At 45.6% G+C, this 16,739-nt stretch overlaps 1 protein-coding gene across 2 annotated transcripts in view; it reads right to left on the bottom strand.

Annotated features, from left to right (window-relative positions):
• SIN3A (SIN3 transcription regulator family member A) overlaps positions 1-16,739 on the bottom strand; it is a 55,266-nt gene that overhangs the window by 33,022 nt on the left and 5,505 nt on the right. For both annotated transcript variants that reach the window (XM_063142742.1, XM_063142743.1), the window contains exons 2-5: positions 5,985-6,212; positions 4,187-4,363; positions 1,633-1,739; positions 317-599 (exon numbers count right to left, since the gene is read on the bottom strand). In XM_063142742.1, coding sequence (XP_062998812.1) covers positions 317-599; positions 1,633-1,739; positions 4,187-4,363; positions 5,985-6,179 — 762 coding nt within the window. In that variant the 5' untranslated portion in view covers positions 6,180-6,212. The remainder of the gene's footprint in view (positions 1-316; positions 600-1,632; positions 1,740-4,186; positions 4,364-5,984; positions 6,213-16,739) is intronic.

Below are 16,739 nucleotides of genomic sequence, written 5' to 3'. Positions count from 1 at the left end.
CAATCCCAACACATTTTGGTGCCATGCACAGCTCCCATTCATTTCATAGAATCATAGAATAGTAGAGTTGGAAGGGTCCTATAAGGCCATCTAGTCCAACCCCCTGCTCAATGCAGGAATCCACCTTAAAGCATCCCTGACAGGTGGGTCTTGCACCCATACCTCAGCTGTCTGCCTCAGAATCTCCATTTAGGTAATTAAGGGCACCCCAAACAAATTTCCCCTTACCCCTGCTCTGCCCAGAATCCATCAAAGCAGAGCCAGATGCATCCCTGGTCCTAAGCCAAGCGCTGCCCGTTCCACGCCTTGCTTTTACCTTACTGATCTTGGCAGGTGGTGGCTGTGGTGCTGGCTGTGCTGGGGTTGGGGCAGACTGTGCTGATGGCTGAGACGGATGCTGCGGCTGGGGCTGAGGCTGAGGCTGGAGGCCGTGGGCCGGGATCTGATGAACCTGCCCCGGTGTCGTTACATTCACCATGTCGTTAGTCTGCACTTCAATTTTGTAGCCAGGGGGCAGGAAGGTATTGAAACCCATGATCAAATCAGGGTGGCCTTTGAACAGCTGAGAGACGCGGCTGATCACTCCTGGAGTGTCAATGCTGTACCAAGAAAAGGAAAAGAGTGAAATCGGGTCGCCTGTATAGGTTTTCTACTCTATCACAGCACTACGTTTAAAGGCTACTATTAAAACACTTCCCTTACATCTACTAGCAAAAAAACAAGAGGCAGCAGATTCTGTAACACACTGTTGGAGCAAATAAAAGTGCTAAAACAAACAAGAGACACTTCACACACTTGCAGAAGGTGGTCAAAATCTGAGATCGGAACTCACAGAGATCCCCTGCCCACCCTGTGCCACTCCCCTTCCCAATTGGGAAGAGAGCAAAGAAATCTCAGATCGGAGAGAACACTGGGAATGTGGTCAGCAGCTGAAAGGCTTGCATGGTGCCCCGATGGGGACAGCGCACGAAGCCAGGGACTCGGCCAAGTGGCTTTGCGTCTCTGCTGTAATCTCCATTGTGAGAGGCACAATCCTTCTGAGGTCAGAGATAACAGCGTGGATGTTAGTGGCGGGGGGAGGACTCAGCCAGCACCAGGAAGAAGAGCAGGCATGGTTCCTGGCACTGGCTTCGTGCGGTGTGCGCCGCCCCCATGGGCATGTCACACAAGGCCAAGGACTCCGCTGCAATGGGAGGAGCAACTTCTTCTCCCAGAGCCGGCTGAGGCCCTTTCTCTGCGCTGACAGAGGCACACTACTCTGTGCCCACTGATGTCATCTGGCCTATGTTGGGGTGGGGGAGGTGTGGGCCAACATGGCCCCACCCCACTCCAGTTCTGGACCCCTGCTTCAGACCATGGTTTGGACTGGAGTTAAGGCATACCTAGGAGCAGAATTGGACTCTGGTGAGAGCAATGCCTTTTTTAGGCTAATGTGGATCATATTGGATCAGGGTCCAAAAAAAGGGAATTGGGCTATGAACATAACTCAGGAAGCAAGGAAAGATGGGCAAGAAATAGTCAGGCAGGACTGGGCTGGGCAGAGTTTAGGGTGGGAAAAGGGAACACGTTCAAATGTAGTATCATCAGAATGATAATGACCTTACTAATAAAACCCCACATCATTCATTATACCTTTGAGATTTAAACTCCTTCATTATGTCCAAGAAGTCATTGTAGACTTGAGGTTGGCTACCAAATTGCAGCTTCACTTGGTCAAGGTAGGAGAGGGCATCTTCCACCTAGGGCCCAAATAAACGAGTTAAGCACATTTTCAACGCAACGTTTTATCTCCATTTTCACCCATGAATGCACACTGTTGGCATCCTGAGTTATTAAAGAGCAAGTCATCTTGAAATTGGTCAGTTTAGTCCTCCAAACAGCAGTACGGCACTGTGCCTATGGCTCTCCTGTAGAAGTCAGGCCACAGGCCACGATAGCGGTGCTTCTGCAGCCCATGGCACAGGGACACAGAGAGGAAGAATGAGTGACTTGTTTCTATTTCGTTCTAATTTGACGGATTTGCCTCTTTTGTGCTGTGCATTTTACTGCTGCTTTCCTCCTCAGGAAAGCTACACATCATAAAGGGATAAGGGTGTCTCTCTCCATATCATCACATTTTCCCTGTGTTCATTGATGGAAACTTTTGTTCAACTCTCAGGCTAAAGCGGGGGTGGTGGGATTCCATGTCAGGCATGCTGTCTATGCCAAAGGACAACATGCTTAAATGCCACTTTGAAATGAGACATTTCAGATTGGATCCTATAAGTGGTGACTGTAGTAATGCCATAGTATTCTAAATAGGAAGCAGCATTTACGAAAATATTTCCAAGCCAAGAATGACTAATCCTGCAGAGTTGAAGAATACATACACAAATACACACACACACACACCTAAAAACTGAATTGCCTGGCATTTTCTTAGCCTGGAAAGAGATATTGGTAGCAATATCCATGAAGACACTACCGTGCCTTTTTAAAAAACCAAAAACAGCTACGTTAAATAATACCTTTCAAAAATACCTTGTTGATGTAGCTTCCAAATTCATGCAATTAAGGCAGTTTTCCAAGAATAGACCTACATCTGTACGCTATGCTTCCTATACAACACATCTTACAACTGATCTCAATTCAGCTACTCCAGTGACTGGGAACATTCTGTTATTTTTCTTGAAACACATGATTGCAAACAATCTAAGAACAGAGCAGCTTTTGCATTTGCACAAAGCATTTCTAAAAAAATGTTTAGATGTTTAGGTGCCTTAAATATAGTTCTGTACAAGTGATCCAAAGCTGCTAATAGCAACCATATAGCTGTTAATAGCTGCATTATGGAAAGGAAATATTAGCTGGAATTCCTCACTTTGTTTTCCTGTATCAAAGTATTAAGAAGAGAGTGTCAAAAAGAATTTCATAAGGCAAGAGGTTTCAGTAGCTCAGGGGCTGAAACCTTTTTCATCAACGAAGACATTTTACAAGATTGGGATTAACACTCCAGGCCAAGAGACCCTTCACAAAAACATCCTTACTCTGCCTAGCAACCTGACTAAAGATGTAAGATTTCCAGAAATTTTGAGGTGTGTGTGGGGTATTCATTCTCCTGGGGGGTTTCAGAAAACAGGAAATTTTGGAAATTTCAGAAATTCTCCAAAAACAGAAATTTTGCACCTTACAGTTCTAAAGTCACTTTGTTGCTTTAAGACAGCCTTCACCATAGCCTCCAGATATTTTGGAATTCAGTTCCCATCAGCCTCAAGCAGCATGACCAATGGTCAGGAATGCTGGGCACTGTAGTCAAAAACATCTGTAGGGCATCAGGTTGGGGAGTACAGCTTTAGGAACGTTAAGTAGCCTTTCTGTTCCAAAAGTCATTTTATGTATAAGTTAGTTTGTTCATAAAATTACATTTTAAAACTTTTAAAAAGTAAACTCAGTTAGTAACTATTGTCTGAATAGATTAGAGCTACATTAAATGGATACTACAGCATCTAATTAGAACAAGCCCAGAAACACAGTCTGTGTAACAATATATATTTTTGTCTTAAATTCTAAAAGGAAGTATTTCATAATCCAAAGTTGTTCAATTTTTCCAATTGGGAGGGCGCTTTTGATCAGCCAAACACTGAGATTCCTGCATTACCAAAGCCATAGCTGAGATGGCCAAGGCACACAGTTCTGACGAACAGGAGAGAAAAACCCTGACAGAACCAAAGCTCATTTGTTTTACCAAGGAATTAATGAAATAGGGTTTGCATCTTGTTTCTGCTACTCCTCACAATTTGCACTGCAACTTATCTACTCACACTAGTCAAGAGCCCATGCTCAAGAACAGTTCTGCAACAGAATACAAAAGCAAAAACCTTCAGAAGTTATTCCAAGCCTTCTAGCAAAGACTTGCATATAAAAGCTACAAATCACACCTTAGGCAAGACTAAAATGATCCTGCTCTCAGTCCCAGGAATGTTGATGTAAACAATACTGCAGAAGAACATGGGTCAAAAACCAACATCAAGTTGAGCCGGGGTGGGGGGGTGGGGAGGGAGGTAGAAGGGAGAAGTGTCTACTTGAGTCAATAGTGGGGGGGGGGGGGAATTCTCATTGCCCCAAGGCAGTCTGCGCTATCCTGAAGAGCAAGTCAAGAAATAGCTTGTCATTTAAAGAGACCCAACAGATCTCTCGGGCACCTTACCTTAAGCCTCTGGAACTGCTGCCCTCCCTGCACCGGTGCTGCTGGGGGTGTTGGGTGAGCATGACTCTGCACCACCTGGCTCCCATGAGGCTGGACTGGGGTGGGGTGGTGATGCCCACTGTGGACAGTGGCTAGAGGGGGCCCATGACTGCTGGAGCTCTGTGGCACAGTTGACACCTGGGAAGGAGAGAGAGTAAAGAGAAGCCGTGGGGGTTAATCTTTATGCCACCGTGGGAAATTCCACATCGGTGAGTCACTTAGGGATGGTGACTCTCAACACCTTCCAGCACAGCAACATTTGTAGTAAAAACTATCTTGTATGAAAATATTAGCAGAAGGCCCTTGGTGGGCCAGCCTGGAACTTTGCTACCAGCTGTTCTCTTGGGAAAGCGAAAGTCTTGCCTGAACTTATGCAGGCAAATGACATATTTGAACTGCACAATCTGTGCTGTGTCACTCTGCAGAGTCTCCTGACTTGGGCACAGGAACAGCATAGCTAGAACCATGCCACCTATTCAAGTTGCATCCTTGTTATTGAGGGTGCCAGCTTACAGTTGCCAAGTTACAACTGACAGTGGGACTTACCTCTGAGTAAGCAAGTACACAAGAGAGGGCCTTTGCAACAGTGGCCCCACGCTTTTGAAATGGTTTGCAATGTGGGGTCCATCAGGCTCCCAGCTGTGCCTGCTGGGGTATTTGGTTCAGCATCAGGGTAGCCTTTAGGGTCAGGGATTGTGGAGGGATTGTAGTGGCCTATAGGAATTCCATCTCTCTTTCACACACTCTCCAGACTCTTCTGACTACTAGTCTGGAGTGCTTGCACCCTGAATTGGGTCAGCAGGACAGACTGGGGATTCTGCTGATGTACTATCCAACACAGTCTCCCTACCTGAGGTGATGGAGGTGGCCTCAGATATAGTGCTGAGGTCCCCCCAGACTGCTGGTTCTAGGGGATGTCAATATTCACACTGAGGGCACCTTGTCTGGGGCAGCTCAGGATGTCATGGTCTCCATGACAACTGTGGGAGTATCACAACATGTCATTAGGCCAACTCATATGTCTGGGCATATTCAATACATCCCTCCCCCCCCACCCCAGTTTGCCTTGGAGATGGTGATCTTTGAATCAGATTCTTTGCCGTGGTCAGATTACCTCCTGCTGAGGTTTAGACTGCAGCCCTAAGGATCTATCAGAGGCCTACTATGATAAGTTGCAATACACTTCCAGGTTGTTTCTGTATGTAAATGGATTTTATGTTATGCTTTATACATTATAAAACATATAGGTTACATAAGGTTTTAATCTTTTGTGAACCACCCAGAGAGCTTTGGCTATTGGGTGCCATAGAAATGTCATAAATTAAATTAAATAAATAATTGCAAACTTTTAGGAAGGCCCTGAAAACTTACCTGTTTTCTCTGGCATTTCCCGGGGTATGTTTTATTGGACTGTTCTTGGCTTTTAGCCGCAAACGTGTTTTAGATTTTAGTACTGTCTGGGCTGGAATATTTTATTACAGATGTTCATTGATTTTATTATTTTTTTGCTGTTTATCATGGAATGGGATTTTATCACGTAAGTCACCTTGAGAGAGCTTTTGCCCTGAAAGGCAGCCCAGAAATTCTTTACGTAAACAAGTATGCCTCACGATGGTACCTTCCGAGTGCAAAGATGCTTATTCTCACGTACGGTAAAAGACAGCATCTCTTAATACTGTCACACGACGGTTTGTCCGCAGAGAAAGTGGGTCAATTAAATTCTTTGAAGGGTGCAATTTAGACAACTGAGCGATTCTACCTGGTAGCTGGGAGTTACAGAGTACTGGATGCCAGTAGCCGACTGCATGGTCTCCGAAACCGACTCATATACAGGAGGCGCTGGAGCAAGCACACGGTGCTGGTGCTGGTGTTGGAAAGGTTCTGTGCTGCTGGCAATACGTCTCTGCTGCGAGGCGTAGACAGGTGGCTCCTGTTCATCCAATCGCCGCTTCATTCTGAATTCATGCTCAGGGAAGCACTACAAAATCTGTTGAGAGAAATGGACAAACAGAGGCACTCAATCACAGCCCTCCTACCTTAATGGTCAGTTATCTTCCCCATGTCAAGGGGAAGAGGCACCAGCTAAAAATTCTGCTTATCCACTTGAGGAAGTAGTTTAGACGAGGATAAAATGTGGCTAGAATGAAGATTTACAAGTACATAAGGAGTTTACATTTTGGCTTTACCTTGAATGCATCAAGACAAGCTTAACAAAAATGGACCGTTTCATGAGTAAAGCTATATCAATCTATAAAATCATACAACACATAATGTAAATATTGCAATTTTTGCTTGTACACACCCTAAAGCTGCACAGCGGAATGATCAGTTACAAATCCCTGATCAGTTAAAGAAGCTCACTTTGTGGCCTTTGGAAATTCACTCTTTTTTAGCCTAATCTGGTTCACATTGTGACCTTAAAAAAAAAAAAAAGCAGCATACTACAAGGGCAAATTTATTTCAACCTCCAGTAGTTGTGGTTGCAACATTAATCTACCTCACAGAGTTATTGTGAAAAGAAAACAATTTAAGGCAAGTATGTCTACAAAAATGAATAGCCCACAGAAACATACTAGCTTGCTCGTCCACGTTAGTCATTCATGGTCTAACAGAGAACCAATTTCTGTAAAGCTTCCCCTGGCTTGTAGCTCCAAAAGAGATTCTTTCTTGCCAAAGGTTACCAGGTAATTGGCTATTTATAAGCCTGAGTTAAGACTGTGTAATTACTCAGCAGGAAAAAAGACAGAATGGCAGGTGAACCTAAAAATCATGCAAGGAAGCAGGGCAAGAACAGAGACCCAAGTGGACTGCAGCAAGAGATACTTGGAGCCAACTCATAACTACTATTCCTATTTCGCTCCAATAGACTAACATGGCATTGCTATATAATACTTTGCTCCAGAGCGCAGAATTCTACTCCTTAATGCACTCCAGTTGTCACTGGTGGCGAGATTAGGCTGTTTAAGGCAGGCTTGTAAAGAACAATAAGCATTTGTACAACGTACTACAAAGCACTAGATGTATAGTACTACGCTGATCCTAACAACACTCCCATAAAGTAGGCTAGTACTATTATCACCATGCTGCAAATGCGGCACTGAGGCAAAGGTAATATTGGCTTGTGTGAGACTTCCTATGGCTCAGGTTAGATGTGAACTGGGAATATCCCATCTTGCACTTATAGCAACTGGGTACACTAACCACTCACCTAGTCACCTATGATAAGAACTGGCTCCAGGTGACTAGGCAAAGACATTTTTATGAAAGCTGAAAGGATTTTGGGGGGGGGGGGTCTTTAAAGCCTCTAATGACAGATAAGTAAAACAGGACAGGTTGTAATTGTTTTGGCGTTATCTGCATACATCTGGAGGGCACCAGGTTGTTGAAGGCTGTACTAGTCTCTACAAACTCCTCCACTTTATCTAACTCATAGAATCATAGAATAGTAGAGTTGGAAGGGACCTATAAGGCCATCAAGTCCAACCCCCTGCTCAATGTTTTTGTGAACTGACCAGGGAGCTTCAGCTGTTGGGCAGTATAGAAATGCAATAAATCATCATCATCATCATCCACCCTAAAGTATACCAGACAGATGGTTGTCCAGCTGCCTCTTGAAGGCCTCTAGTGTGGGAGAGCCCACAACCTCCCTAGGTAACTGGTTCCATTGTCGTACTGCTCTACCAGTCAGGAAGTTTTTCCTGATGTCCAGCTGGAATCTGGCTTCCTTTAACTTGAGCCCGTTATTCCGTGTCCTGCACTCTGGGAGGATCGAGAAGAGATCCTGGCCCTCCTCTGTGGGACAACCTTTTAAGTATTTGAAGAGTGCTATCATGTCTCCCTCCTCTTCTCCAGGCTAAACATGCCCAGTTCTTTCAGTCTCTCTTCATAGGACTTTGTTTCCAGACCCCTGATCGTCCTGGTTGCCCTCCTCTGAACATGCTCCAGCTTATCTGGATAATTGGTTATCCCCTGTTTACTCACAATTCACTTGAGCATTTCATCAATGCAAAGCGGCATTTCTTCGGACATGGATAATGCACACCCACTGTATTTTCTTTTTCAACAAATGGCCAGTGAGAATTTGGGTCCTTGTAGTAGAGGGAGGTTAAATCAGATAACGAGTTTCTCAGTAAGGCAATAAGGCAGCATTATGCTATGGGTTTCACCTAGAAGCCCAACAGCTACAAAGTCAAGTTCCACAGATGCTACATATTCCTATCCCCACTTCGGCTCTGGCCTAACCTTCATGATCTAAGCTCACAAATAGCTCAGAAAACTATTAAGTCTAATGCATAGCCTTCATTTGGTACATTAACTCTGAAAACACACACATGCCAGAGGAGAGTGCTAATTTGATTTAGGCCATTTACAAAAAGGTACAAAAGTATTTAGGTACCAAAGTATTGGCACAACGTCTAAATGATGCTCCTCTGCATTGTTCCCCAAGACGCGCGCGCACACACACACCTTTCCACATCCATTATAACACATGCTGCTGAGTTGCCCGAAGGTTAGGCAAGGTCAGACAGCTGGTGTAACAGACACCATTCAAAAGGATTACAAAGTCATTTCTCCACTCTTTCAGAACGATGAGCGAAATACTTTTTAAAGCAGTATTTCAAAATAGTTCTTATAGCTAGTTTACCCATCCTGTGCATCTCTGCACAGGAGGAAACATGAATCTATCGTAATAAACTGCCAAAGTGCCCTGGTATATAGACCACAAGTGCCAAGGAGTCTGGGTTCTCACCCTGCCCATCCCATTTGCTGTGGGGAGGAGGGATCGCCATAGAACCAGCAATGGTGCTTGGTTAGAGTGACTGGCCTTTGGAGTCTTTTAGAAACCAATTTTTATAATTAGCATTATTTTACATTCACTGTTATTATTCTATTAAATTAATGCTTCTACTACTTTACTATTGGGTAATATTTGAACTGTTGACTGACCAAGGGATTTTGCGTTGGTTTTCTTTCAAACCAGTCAAAGAGTTTCAAATATTAACATTTAAGAGAATCTGTATTATAGAAGCAATCCATCCATTTACTTTCCTGTGGACAAAAACATGACAGCAGCCAGCCAAACACAAAAGCCTGAAAGCAGATTTTCAAGAACACAAAGAAGAAAGATATTGTCTTATCATATCTGCAGCTAAGCAGTTTTCATTTTCCAAATGCTACCTGACTTTTCTGACAATCACCATTAACACAATCTGTACCCTTGAAAATTGTTCTTAAAAGCAAACACGTAGTAGTAGCCTGACAGCTTGAATCTCTAAATTTAACAGACACGTATATCAGCCCATGATCCTATTTCCTAAGTTGAACAGAACTGAGTAGTTGCAGAACAGTCACTGAGATAATATCCATCATTACCTCAAAGCCAGAGAAGTTATATAGCCCAGACTTATGCTTATTACTGTAAACCCCACTGTACAGCTACACAGGGAACCTTGAAGCTCACATCCTGGTCTCTGTACTATGGGAAGTCTGAGATACACAACAACACACTTCTTGCCATCTTTGACAAGGCGGACATCTGCAGCTCAGAAGAACTTGTTCAGCCATCTCTCTCTTCGAAGGGAGCACAATCTCAACACAAATGTAACATCAGCTGTAAGGCCTGGATGACCCAAACCAACAAAAAGAACCAAATAGCGCTGTCTCCAGGATTTGAAGGGGTGGGTGGAACTCAGGTGAAGCAACTTCAGGAAATCCCCTCAACAGATAGCTTGGGATGTGCAAACCAATACTTTTTTTAAAAAAAAACCCTCCTCTGGCTTTCTTGGATAATTCATGCAAAGTGCAAGCGATGGTGCTATTTGAGTGAAAATGTTTCAAGGGTATTCTGTGTTAAAAGACACTGCCCTGTAACCAGATCAAAGTGATGACTTGACTTACTATTCTAAATCTTGGCTTCTCAGCTCAATGGAATACATATTTCTCCCTCTTTAAACAGAATCCCTGGCCATATGAACTGGTAAAACACATACTATGTGACCAAAAATAAAATAGTACTAGCGCACTTTGTCCCTAAACTAGGGCCGTAGCTAAGTGCTAGCATTGTTGACATACAAGGTGCATTGTGTGAGTGAGAGAAAGAGAGAAGGTGGGGAGGTTTCCAAAGAATCACTGGGGTTAGACACAATTTTAACCTCACTGCAGCAAGATCCCTGTTCGTATATCTGAAACGCTTAACTTCCATTATGCTAAATGAACATATGAAGCTGTTTTCTGAAAATTCATCAATTCAAGGTATGGCCTAATAACTTGATCCAGGGGGAACCGAGAGTACACAAAGAGAATTCTCCTGGGACTAGAGATCATGCCCCCCCCCAAACCTCACCCACCCACCATTCCAAACATAGAACAGATTTACAGAATCCTGGACTAGTAAAACCAAAAATATTTATTTTTAAAAAACCAAACTTTGTTTGAAGGGAGGGATACACAAACTTCCACTACTTATTAAATCTAAACACCAAGACAAGACACAAAGATACAAAAAAGCAAAGTGCAGCCAACATTGTTTTCAATACAACTCATATCAACTTTATAAAAGCAATGTCAGCAGCAAGAAATGCAGGTTGCTTACCTGTAACTGTAGTTCTTCGAGTGGTCATCTATGCATTCACACATATGGGTTTTGCGCCTGCGCAGAGACCAGACCGGAATCTCCAATAGCTTAGGGAAACGCTTTTGGGCGGGAACCCCTCCCCCACGCTATCGCGCATGTCCACGGGGTTCCCGCCCTTCCCTCAGTTTACAGGAGTCCGACATTGTGCCCCCATAAACATGAGTGTAATTCAATAAAGAGGATAAAATAAATCTATAGTCAATTATGTCATTATTAAATATCACACCACCAAGAGGGGATGGTGGGTGGGTTGTGTGAATGCATAGATGACCACTCGAAGAACTACAGTTACAGGTAAGCAACCTGCATTTCTTCATCGTGGTCTCTATGCATCACACATATGGGCGAGTAGCAAGCTCACATACCCTTGGAGGTGGGTTGGTGTATTATTTCAACACTTCCGAGAGCACCGCCCTTCCAAATGAACAGTCATGTCTGGATCGAGTGTCTAAGCTATAATGCTTGACAAATGTAGAAGGGGTGGACCAAGTCGCAGCCTTACAAACGTCCTGAAGTGGAACACCCCTGCTGAAGGCCACCGACGTCGACATCGCTCTGGTTGAATGAGCTGTCACAGGTCGATCTATTTCTAGTTTAGAGATAGAGTAGGCAAGTTCAATTGTCTCTACTATCCAGCGAGACAATCGCTGGCATGACACTGGGAGTCCTTTATAAGGCTCACCATAACATACAAACAGTTGTTTGGATTTTCTAAATCCTTCAGTTCTAGCTCTATAGAAAGAGAGAGCTCTTCTAACGTCCAGCATGTGGAGAGCAGTGTCTGCAGGCGTTGTGGGGTTTGGAAAAAAGGCTGGCAAAATAATGTCCTGAGCCAAGTGAAAAGGCGTCACGACCTTTGGTAAAAAAGATGGGTCTGTACGCAACACAACCTTGTCATTGTGAAAAATTGTATAAGGAGCATCTATCCTTAGAGCTTTAAGCTCACCTGCACGCCTTGCTGAAGTTATGGCAACCAAGAACACAGTCTTGAGAGTCAAGAGTCTTAAGTCCGTTGTGGCCATAGGCTCAAAGGGTTTCCTTATCAGTGCATGGAGCACAACCGACAGGCTCCACGCCGGTACGATGTTTCTAATAGTCGGTATGGTATTTTTCAAACCCTTTAAAAACTCCTTGGATGTAGGATGAGAGAAAGGCGAGAATCCTTCCACACCTTCATGAAAGGCAGTGATGGCAGCCAAATGGACCCTGATGGACGAAAGTCCTAAGCCGCCTTGGAACAGTGAGAGCAGGTATTCTAGAATCACAGAGACGGGACAAGCCTCAGCGATGTGATTCATTTGCAGTGCAAACTTAGAAAACCTCTGCCATTTAGCAGCATACGATTTCCTTGTCGAAGGTTTCCTCGATGCAGTCAAAATACTGTGTACCGTCAATTGTTCGATACCGGAGGTTATGGTACTATTCTCCATGCCGTCATCTTGAGTGTCGAGAGGTCTGGGTGTCGAACTCTGCCTTGGTGTCGAGACAGAAGGTTCGGTATCGATGGTAGCTCGATGTAGTCCCTTCTCGACAGTCGAAGAGCATGAGGGAACCATGGTTGTCGAGGCCACCACGGCGCGATCAGAATACAGTTTGTGCCGTCTGTTCTTATCTTGGCCACGACTTTTGTCAGGAGTGGGAAAGGTGGGAAGATGTATAATAGTCCCCCCGTCCAAGTTCTTGCGAAAGCGTCTCCTAGCGAGTTCCTTCCCTTTCCTGCTCTGCTGCAGAAGTTGGTACAGACTGCGTTTTCTGCAGTGGCAAAGACATCGACAGCCGGATCGCCCCAATACCGAAAGAGATTGTTTCTTACTTCGGTATCGAGCTCCCATTCGTGGTCGACATGGAAGGACCTGCTTAGGGAGTCCGCTACGATGTTCTCCTTCCCCGCTACGTGGATCGCAGTCAGGTAAGTCTGTCTCTTTATGCACCAGTTCCAAATCCTGAGTGCAGAACGGGTTAAGGGGTATGACCTCGTTCCCCCTTGTCTGTTTATGTAACAGACAACAGTGGTGTTGTCTGTTGCAATCAGAACGTCTTTGCCCTCGATGATCCGGGCAAACGCTTTCAAGGCATTTTCCACAGCCAAGAGTTCCAGGTGATTGATATGTTCCCCTTTCTGCAGAGGGGGCCATCGACCTTGGACGGTGAATGAATTGCAGTGAGCTCCCCATCCATCGAGAGAAGCATCTGTCGTGATGGTAAGCGATGGTGCTCTTTGCTGAAAAGGAATCCCTTCCAAGAGGTTTCCCATCGAAAGCCACCATTTCATCGACGCCCGAACCTGACTCGGTATCGAAAGGTAAGTCCTGCGAGCATCGCGTCGAAGATCGAAGGTCTTCAAGAACCACCCTTGAAGAATCCTCATTCGCAATCGGGCGAATCTGATGACAGCGGTAGTCGCCGCCATCAAACCCAGCAATCGTTGGATTGTCCATGCCGAAGGTCTTGCTTGGGTTTCGACATCGAGAATCAGGTCTCGAAGTGTTTTTGCCCTCGCTAACAGGAGGTAAGCTCTTCCATCTCGAGACGACAGAGTCACTCCTATGAAGTCTATCGTCCGCTGAGGAGTCAGTATAGATTTTTCCTGATTGACCCACAGGCCAAGGGATTCTAAAAGTTCTAGAGTCGTGGCTATATTCTCCTGGAGCGTGTGACTGTCCTCCGCAACCAGGAGCCAGTCGTCTATGTATGGATAAACATGTATTTCCTTCTTTCGCAGGTGGGCACACACAACAGCCATCACCTTCGTGAAGACCCTCGGTGCCGTCGCGAGGCCGAAAGGGAGGACGTTGAATTGGAACTGCTCGACGCCGATGGAGAACCGTAGGTAAGTTCGATGCAACTTCCTGATGGAGATGTGGAAATACGCATCCTTCAGGTCTACTACCGCGAACCAGACCCCTGTATGCAACAGTTGGAGGATAGAAGTGACTGTTGTCATACGAAACTTCCTTGGGGTGATGTATTTGTTCAGTTGTCTTAAGTCCATGATCGGTCGAAGACCTCCATCTCTCTTCGGGACCGTGAAGTAACGGGAGAAGAATCCCTGGTTGAGTTCCTCTGTAGGTACGGGAGAGATGGCTCCCTTCGATAGTAAGGTCTGTACCTCGAGCAGCAGAGGAGGGGATGGTGCTGTTATCTTCACTCCCAAAGAGAAAGGAAGGGCATCGAATTCGATGGCGTAACCCGTCTTGATGATAGTGAGCACCCAGGAGTCGGATGTTATGAACTCCCATTGATGGTACTTGGGTGCTAGACGGTCTGTAAAGGGTAGTAGGCCTGGTACGGAGAAGTCAAAGCCGCTGCCTCTTTGAGAAATCCGGCTGATGTCTACTTTGCTGGTATCGACCTTGGTAAGGTCTCTTTCTCTGCATCTGTTGTGGTTGTTTTGGAGGCTGCTTGTCAAACTGAGGGCGCTGTTGGATCTGCTGGTACGGTTGTCTAGTCCAGCGCCTTTGCCTAAATTGTGGTTGGGGTTGTGAGAAACCCATCTTCTTGGCGGTTGTGCGAGCCTTATATATCGAATCTAAGGACTCGTCGGTCTTATTGTTGAATAGTCCCTCTCCGTCAAAAGGCAGACTTTCTATTCTAGTCTTCGTCTCATTTGTCAAGTTGGCTGACCTCAGCCAAGCATGACGTCGAAGGGCTATAGAACCCATCATCGATTTGGAGTGGGAGTCCGTTTGATGTTTTGCAGAATTAAGCTGCAGATGGGCTATTGCGGTTGCCTCGGTATGGAAAACCCTCGCCAACTCCCTTTTATCTTCGGGCAGATGGTCAGAGAGAGAGTTTAATTTTTCTAGGATGAATATTTGGTACCTGGCCATAGTTGCCTCGTACGCAGAGGTTCTTATTCCTAAAGAAGACGAGGCATACACCTTCCTGCCGAGGTAGTCTAATTTTCTGCCTTCTCTGTCGGTAGGGGCTGAATGCACTTTCTGTGATCTTCCCTGGGCAGATTCCACGATTATCGAATTAGGTTTTGGATGTTGGAATAGAAACTCGGCATTTGCTTCCTTGACTTTATACATTGACTCCAATCTTTTAGATGTCGACTGAGCTGCACACGGATTTTTCCAGGAGATCTGCGCCGTCCTCCGTAGTGTAGGAGGGAAGGGAATCGCGATGGTCGAGCTAGATTCCGTTCGAGTCACATCGTAGATTGGGTCATCATCAATCTCAGTTGGTTGATCGATGTCGAGACCTAGGGACTTGGCCATTCGGAGTACCTGGTCAGAGAATTTCCCCACATCTTCTGAGGCGGAGACAGGTTCATTACTATTTACAATATCGTCAGGTGAAGGCATAGATGGGGTTACAGAAACTATAGAGTCTGAATCAGACCTGTAGTCCTCATCAGGAGACTCTTGAACCGCCCGCACCGTCTGATGCACTGGCTGTTCATGTTGAGGTGAGGGCGCAACGACAGTTGCAGTCGGTATCGATCGGTGTTCAGTACGCTCAACCCTGCTGTCACGGCTGCGAGGTGTATAGGATCGAGGATCTGGAGGGATTTGCAAGACTCTTGAATTCGGAGGAGGCTGTGCAAAATGCTCATATCGTCTGCGCTCAGAAGAATAATAGTCCTGAGGACGATAATACTCCCAATCATAAGGGTAGTCCCGTTGATATTCAGAGTATTGAGATACTCGATCAAAGTCCGGGCCAGGAGATCGGTGTCGTCGATGTGGAACAAGCCCAGTCGGCTCTTCCAACTCAGTCGTGCACGGTACCTGAGCCGATGGTATGGAAGCAACCGATATGGAATCTCGAATTTCACCCTCCGACATCGAACTCCTCGCAGTCGGTAAAGGTGCTGGTAGCGGCAATTGCGTCGATACCGAGGTCGGCGCCGACCTGGTAGGCTCGGCGGGTATCGAAGATAGGGTATCGACCCTCGAGGTGGAGCATTTTTCTGCGTCCTTCCTCTTTTTCTTCTTTTTCTTTAGCTGTTCCGCCGATTTAGGGGTCCGAGCCTTTTTTGAAATCTTCTTGGCTGCGGAAACCGCTAGGGATCGGCCTGGCGTTAGGGGTATGGCCCTGCTATCCGCCATCAACTCCTCACCAATAACAACTGATTGGACTTCTGGGCTAAGAGGTTTTTCCATTGCCCTCGAGGAGTGTTGGTCCTTACGCTTATGAGGCGAAGGTTCAGTCGCTCGCAGAGCTTTTTCCCACAGTATAGACCGCAGTCTATCTGATCTATTTTTCCGTGTTTGTTTGGTAAACGCCATACAATGGTGGCACTGTTGAACTTTATGCGCTTCGCCCAAACACAATACACACAGCGAATGGCCGTATTTAGGTGGCAATTTAGCGCCACATTTCACGCACTTTCTGAAGGGGGCCCTTACGGCCATGCGCCTCAGGCGCCGAAAGCGATCAATGATCGCTGGAAAAAAGAGTAGGAAACAACAACAATATATACTTTTTTTTTTTTTTTTTTAGGTAAGACAAGAAAAAGCAGAGAAGTGCAGAAAAGGAGTCAGAAGCGAGGCAAAAAAGGTAAGTATTACACAAACTGGAGAGAACACGGTTTCTACGTCTGTGCACGATGGCGGACGACGAAAAACTGAGGGAAGGGCGGGAACCCCGTGGACATGCGCGATAGCGTGGGGGAGGGGTTCCCGCCCAAAAGCGTTTCCCTAAGCTATTGGAGATTCCGGTCTGGTCTCTGCGCAGGCGCAAAGCCCATATGTGTGATGCATAGAGACCACGATGAAGAACCTGTAACTAGCATTCAGCAATGTCACTATGTCAAGTAGTAATACAAATCAAATTTTTTCATCAACCAAAACCAAACCTTTCCATTCTCCTATGTCAGCTGATCCACCCACTAGGGGGATTTGGAGGGGGCATCACTTTTCCCATTAGATT

Source organism: Elgaria multicarinata, chromosome 16 (genome assembly GCF_023053635.1).
Source record: "Elgaria multicarinata webbii isolate HBS135686 ecotype San Diego chromosome 16, rElgMul1.1.pri, whole genome shotgun sequence".
Lineage (NCBI taxonomy): Eukaryota > Metazoa > Chordata > Lepidosauria > Squamata > Anguidae > Elgaria > Elgaria multicarinata.
This window is presented reverse-complemented; position numbering and strand designations above follow the sequence as displayed.